The sequence below is a fragment of the Salvia hispanica genome, chromosome 6, assembly GCF_023119035.1.
Source record: "Salvia hispanica cultivar TCC Black 2014 chromosome 6, UniMelb_Shisp_WGS_1.0, whole genome shotgun sequence".
NCBI lineage: Eukaryota > Viridiplantae > Streptophyta > Magnoliopsida > Lamiales > Lamiaceae > Salvia > Salvia hispanica.
This window is the reverse complement of record NC_062970.1, coordinates 28,869,221-28,876,115: the sequence shown is the minus strand read 5'-3', so window position 1 is coordinate 28,876,115 and position 6,895 is coordinate 28,869,221. Positions and strand designations below refer to the sequence as shown.

Sequence of the window (6,895 nt, the reverse complement as noted above, 5' to 3'; positions counted from 1 at the left end):
TAATTCCCAACTCACTAATCTATTTGTCACTTTTCAAAGTATGACCAATCAATTAAACATTAAATCTAGCAATATATTTGTCCAAATAGCATTAAAGCCATGTCATATAATTCAGGAACTAGAATGGGACCTGGTCTCACACAATTTTTTATTTAGTGGTGTAATATGTTTGTGTATAAAAACAAATTAAAAGGGCTTGTTGTCTACTATATAGGTAGGCTTGTTGAAGGTGTAATATAACTACATTTTTCTTCCACATTCCAAATCTTGATTCGTTTAAGACAGTTCTAAATCCGAACACTGTCCTAGAAAACTTTTGTTTTGTCCTAAACAAGCAATGAAGTCTGCCATATCTCTGCTTCTTCTTTCACTTCTCCTCATTCACCAGGCTCAAGGTATGCTATCTCATTAATTTAGTCATCTTATAACTCGAGTCTCGTTTCATGCTCGTAAATTTTACCAATTTTTTTATTTTATTATACACTGTGAAGGTATGGGAGTGATCAGAAAACTACTAATCACATCTCCGGTTGCAACCACCGCTAACGACGCTAAGGTAAGTTAAAATGGAAATAGTTGTTATTTTTACGGAAATAGTATTAACAATAATTTTTTTTACCCCCTACCACAATTTATTTCTGCGTCCGCCACTGCCTAAGAAGTAAGAACACATGAAATATATGTGCTTAATTGTGTGCTTTTCCTTATCTTATCTTTTCCTTCCATGATTTTTGGTGGTTCATGTAATGTAGAGTGAAAACACAGTGAACAAAGAAAAGTCAGCCACAGAGGTCAAATCATCATCCACAGCTGAGCAAAGGGCGGCAGCCGGGCACGAGACATATCCGGGAATACTAGACATAGCCGGAATGGATTATTCTCAGGCAAGAAGAAAACCTCCAATTCACAACTAAGCCTCATGAATTTTATGGGAGTAGATCTATGATTGTCTTGAAATAGACATAGGTAAATTAGATCGACAGCAATATATATGAGTGTGTGTGGAACTATAAATTAATTATGTTGCCATTTTTATTTTTTGTGTAGAAACTGAGATTTTGTAAGCGAAAAATGTGTTGTATGCATGATTTTATATGCAAATTCCATTATGCAAAAATAATATTGTAGGCGCCACAAACTTTTTACATGAAATCTTGCATTATACTGACATATTAAAATCAGATAGTGTAATAAATAGGAGTATAAGCAAATCAGATATTCATCAACATCATTTTTATCGTTTATATGTTCTTAAATTTTAAAGACACAAAATTACTGCGAAAAAATGGAGTATATGGTGTATATTTAACACATTATAACATACAAATTGAAAGTACCATAATTCTTGTGCATTCATTACATGGTGCATTTTATTATAAATCGTACTGACTCGTACTCATTATCTATATTTGTGTAAGAGAAGTACAAGAGAAAAATCAATTGCTAGGCATTATGAAGAGTCTCTACGTTGGTACAATACTACTTTTAAATAATTGGTGTCCTCCAATATAATATTCCCTTTGTTACTTGTTAATAGACACAGTTAACTCGTAACTTTCCAAAATAGAAAAATAACTCTATTAATATAGAACGGAGGGAGTATCTATTATACATTAAATTTTCTGCGCTCAAACAAAATGCATCCATTTGTATATAATATATGATAGACGATTGTTGCATTAAATTGGGATCATCTTTCCGCAGCACCTGCATATCATGTAGAAGGCATGAAGAAATGTAACTATGCAATAAATAATGGGGCTATCTTCTACACATAATTAAATAATAAATACAGATAAATTAAATGATATGATATGTATCAACATTGGACATGTGTTGTCCTTGTATTAGATGATAAGAAGCATTAAATGCATATGAATTGGTTGTCTAGACATTAGAACGTTCACCATTTCTCTCTGTTGGATCGATTTGAGAACTCAACCATACAACCAACTCTAAATGCGGTGCACCACATTATTGTAATTTGTAAATCAATATAATGTAATATTGCTATTGTCAAATGTGTCATTTTAATTGTCAAATTAAATTTATTTAGGAAATGAAACAGGAAGATGGTCATTTTGAAGAAAGACATGGAGTAATTTTTATGGCCACTTCGACAGAAATGAATGCTTCTCAGTTCTCATATTAGTATAAAAAAAACGTCAACAAAATGTCGCAAATATAAGCTTGATTGCTTGAAAATTTACTGTAGGTTGTAGTGTAGAACATAAAGAAGCAACTCTCGTAAATTAGAAGAGAAGCAGACGCTCATCTAACGTAACAAACCCAGTTTCAAAAGCGATAGGTTTTGAACATTTTGCCCTGTGATATTATTCTATGCTCATAGATGATGATATTGAATCCAACCAAACGAGGATTCCAGACGACAAGGCAGTCGACTTGAACAAGCTATTCCCCAAGTAACGCTATCTGGTTCACTTTTCAGCTACTGAGAAATGGCCTTAAACCATAGAGATTCCCAGTGTAAGACTGAAAAAAATGAGCAGAAGTATTAACAGAGGATGCTCTACTCATATTTTGATTAATTGCGGTCTCCTAATCTAAGCATGTTAAGAACACGACTTGCGCAAATACTATGCTTCAATTACCATGATACAAGTTTTGGCAATGCTGTCGTCTTTCCTTGCTCTGATTTACAACTCATTAACTAACTTCACTATCAACCAAGATTTTGCTATTGGAATCAGCAATGATCCCAGAGATAAATGGACAAGTGTTTCATCAAGGTACATGGTCTTCAAGACCCATCTTATCAAACAAATATGTACAAAACTAACCACTTTAAATGAATCTTAGCCCTCTGTGGAAGCCAGGCTAACATCTCCCCTGCAGAGTGGGCACACACTGGTGCACCAGAGAGGAATCAGACATTACAGTTGAAAAATGCTGAGACACATACATAGCAGGGAACGACAGCGTAAAAACAGACGCCTATGACTACACTCTAATGATTACATACCCGTGTATTTCTTTAAGCCATTTGTCCACACAGGAAACATGATACTCGTGATGGCATGGAAGAACTCGTATTTTGTCTCCTTCCTCATACTCAGCCAGGCATATATAACACCTGCATTGCAATTTCATCATAGGCAAGAACAATCAGAAGCAAAGCTCCTGTCAAATAAAATATTCATTTTCCGTGTTGGCCTAGAACATACTATCTGAACTCTCTACAAATAAGGCTATGCTCTAGTTCTTCACATGATTTTTGACTGGATTAGTTACGGTCCCTGCAGTGCTCAACCATAGATATATAATCAATGCCCTTTTGTTGTATACTATATAGGAGAGTAGTATATGGAATTGTGTAGTTGCAGTTAGAGGGCTCTTTCCATCATGAATTCAAATAAAACATTAAAGGCTAGATATTTCATTCTTTTAGCTTTTGCATCACATAATACTAATTTTCCATTGATAAATAAAAGAAGAAACAGACACAACACCCAGTACAGGAAATTTTTCCCCCTTTCTACATTAGAAGAACATTGCAAAAGGTAGGAGAAAACATACTGTGATACATCATCTGCAGATTCCAATTTTTCTGACTTCCCATGTGTCTTCACCAGAAAAGAATCAACAACTGATTCTGGAGCAGGAACTGAGGCCACTGACAAGGAAAGCGACAGTGGCTGTTGATGAATTTGATCAAGTACCTGTTAGACAATGTAACCATTATGTCAATAAATATGATAAATCAGAAAGATGTGACCTGCAAATAAGAGGTTCTGAACAATAATCGAGTCCTGTTACTTTTTGCAACATCTCAAACTTAATTTTTTACTTCACATGTTGGAAAAAAATAATTGTCTAGAAAAATTGGGAAATATACACCATATGCTTAATCAACTGGATCAGTTAATTCTCAGATCCATAAAGCCTGATTTCAATTAGAGGCCAAGGTTCAGAGAATGTGATAGTTCAATAGAATTGCAATATGAAGTGGTCTATTTTTTAACCTTTAACATGGCTTCCTACTGCATCACTGTAACTGACTAACTGTCACTGTCACAATCTACAGCTCCCTTGTTCTGAGGGTTCATTATCCATTACACTAGATCTCATAAGGAGGTGAAAGTTAATAAATGAATTCTCCTAAACGCACAAATCAATTCATGGCCCTTAAAATTTATATCTCCACATTCGAAATTCTTCGAGGCAAGGTTACAGTTGATATGAAAATTGAAAATTAATCCAAAATATTCTTGATTTGGAAAACCTAAGTTAAAAAATTAACATGTCCCAGATGTAGTTTGTTCTTGTCTGCAAAATTCTTACATAAATAACAAGAAACATCAAATAGTTATCCATTTATGCCACAAGTTTGAATATTACATGAACTAAAACGAAGAAGATTACCTCGAACAGTGCTTCTGCCAGCATAACTATCCGAGAAATGCCAGTACGTGGACCAGATTCTTCAGCTAATGAACCGGTTTGGCACAAGCATGACCCATTAGCATGTACTCCCCGGGGACAAGCTGGGGGTGGATAATCTGTGGAATCAAGAGTACCGCCATGTCTATCCCAGAGCTGTACGATACAATCAATTATAACTAGCGTTATGATAATCTGCTGAACCAAACGGCATTATGATATTCTCAGAGGCACCACATGAGCTTAATCGACACATTGGTCCCTAAAGAATGCTAATAATTGGAAACAAAAATAATACTTAATCAGTAAGATAACTAGATAAAGGAAGAAAAAACTGCCTATTGTTCCATACATTTTTAAATATCCCCAGTAAACAGAAATGCAAATTTCAGAAAGAGTTGTACCTCAAGTCTGGGGTTCAAATAATGATCATTAGCGCCTGGAGATCTACTTCCACGAGAACCTAAATCTCCTACAAACTCATCATCAATAAAGCCACCACTAAAATCGAGGAGCTGTCTGTCTGGAGATCTCAAATGATCAGAACCAGAAGATGAAAACAAAAATGTTCTGGAATCTGCATGCCTCCTAGAACTGCGTCTTGAAAATGCATCCCAAAATAATCTTCTACTACTCCTTCTAGTCTCACGGCTGCTTATTTCAGCAGAACTAACAGGCGAAGTATTTGATGTACTCACCATGTCGACATGAAGTAGATTCTCAGCTTGTCTAATCTGTTCCCTTTCCACATCTTGAGGTGTTGCCTCCTGATGAATATTGTCTCTCAATAAATGGAAATCCAAAGATGAATCAGAAACCAAAGAAGATCCAAAGTCCGAACTAGAGTAATTGATTTCCGAAGAGACATTATTTTCAACTGAAACTTCATCCAAAAAAGATTCTTGAAGAGCATCACAATATACACCGCTTGAGCTATTGAATCCTTGACCAATTCGAGATGCGTCACCTTTCATGTTGCAATTTATGCCATTCATATTATCAATACTAGACATTTCATTTCCAGATACAAAAATGGGAGATGGTTGGCCTCCATAGGAACTACTAGCAGTTCCATCACATGTCTTGCTGTCAATGGATTGACAAGAAGGAACCAACTCCCTACTTTTAGACACCCATTTCGCTCCATCAGTAGGATCATCATGGCTTGCGCTCAAAAATCTTCCAGGTGAGACCACTCTTCCACTTTTGATACTGATCAGGTCATCTCCATTTCCCTCTGAAAAATCAGAATTTCTTATTGGGAATTTCAACTTTTTTCTACGACCATGTTCTGCAGAATTTACCAGTAATTCAGCTGGATAATCTTCCATCTACAGAAAAAAAAAAAATGGCTACTCCTGTCAACACACGCATAAAAAACATTTAAGTGAAGAGATGAGCTATATGCATATGAAAGAATAAACCCTGAGATAACCATTTCACGAATCAAAGTTTGACAGCCCTTTTTCTGACTCAGGTACAAAATTGGGTGACCACAAATAAAAGGAACACTAAATGATCCTTGTCAACATTGCCGAATCAGAAGCCTCAAAAAAAGGGGCTTTCCCCAATTAAAAGCTTAACTTAACCTAATACTTTTCGGAAATGGGGATTATTGATGAATAGACCAAATTTAATTAGCGTCGTATAGAAGAATACAGAGTTGATACCTGGGTGGAAGAGGCGCCGCAGATGAGGAGGGAGGAGATAGAGCGCCTCATGGTGGGGCGAGGGGCTTGGAGGGAATGGGAGGTCGAGCTCGTTCGGCTGATGCTCGATCCCATCTGGTGATGATTCTTCTCCGTTTCTCTTCCTCTCCAGCCAAACAGAAAAGGTAAGAGGGGGTTGAGAGAGAGAAAGAGAGGTGTGGGCTGTGGGGATTGTAAAAGAAATGGCGAGGAAAGGAAAGAGGGCTCAACAAAAATGGCGATGATGATAATCACAATAATGCAGCCTTCTGTCCCTTTGACATGCCTATGGACTCATTTCATTTATTTATTGTTTCTTTATTAAGCACAGATTATTGTAATTAATGATTACTACTCCATTAAAAGTATTCACTACTACTCCTAATTGATATTTTTCATAAACTTTAAAATTGATATAAAATATCACAAATTTTGCACTTTATTTAATATTTCTCAAACTAACTCAAATAAGATATTTTCATTAAAATCTTATTTTACGTGGGCAACCGTAATAAGTTTTATGAAAATTTAAACCACTTTTTAAGTTCATAACAAAAAGTCACGTAGAAAACTACATTGATTTAATTATTTCAAGTATGATAAAAAAAAGCTTGTAAATTAGTCAAATATAATAGTAATAGACATGTCATGGAAAATGGAATATAAGACAAAGTGCAAAGTTTGTGATATTCTAGGCTAATTTTAAAGTTTAGGAAAATACCAAACTTTGATCAAAGTTTATGATTTTAAGAATCAAAATCCCTACTTTAAATTGTGAAACTTAAACCATATTTTCGTATGTTTTC

At 35.3% G+C, this 6,895-nt stretch overlaps 1 protein-coding gene across 4 annotated transcripts; it reads right to left on the bottom strand.

Moving 5' to 3' along the window:
- Positions 1–1,585: 1,585 nt before the first annotated feature.
- Positions 1,586–6,359, bottom strand: LOC125195951. Of its 4 annotated transcripts, none has more exons than XM_048094256.1 (7): positions 6,072–6,359; positions 4,806–5,732; positions 4,384–4,557; positions 3,538–3,680; positions 2,984–3,094; positions 2,802–2,868; positions 1,586–1,707 (listed from the first exon to the last, which is right to left on the bottom strand). In XM_048094256.1, exons 1-6 carry the CDS (start codon positions 6,183–6,185, stop codon positions 2,817–2,819), a joined length of 1,521 nt encoding a protein of 506 aa, XP_047950213.1. In that variant the 5' UTR covers positions 6,186–6,359; the 3' UTR covers positions 1,586–1,707; positions 2,802–2,816. The 4 variants fall into 4 exon arrangements, 3 of the variants coding, with proteins under 3 accessions (XP_047950213.1, XP_047950212.1, XP_047950211.1); XR_007171804.1 differs by lacking the exon at positions 1,586–1,707 and adding an exon at positions 2,177–2,493 and having other exon boundaries at positions 2,613–2,868; XM_048094255.1 differs by lacking the exon at positions 1,586–1,707 and adding an exon at positions 2,177–2,493.
- Positions 6,360–6,895: the final 536 nt, after the last annotated feature.

What these genes read in the sequence shown, in the direction of transcription:
- LOC125195951 (XM_048094256.1), bottom strand. Translation starts at nt 6,185, where the DNA reads ATGGGATCGAGCATCAGCCGAACGAGCTCGACCTCCCATTCCCTCCAA. An exon ending in TGGCAGAAGCACTGTTCGAG is followed by an intron (nt 3,681 to 4,383) that starts GTAATCTTCTTC and finishes ATTGTCTAACAG; the next exon opens with GTACTTGATCAAATTCATCA. An exon ending in TCTGCAGATGATGTATCACA is followed by an intron (nt 3,095 to 3,537) that starts GTATGTTTTCTC and finishes ATTGCAATGCAG; the next exon opens with GTGTTATATATGCCTGGCTG.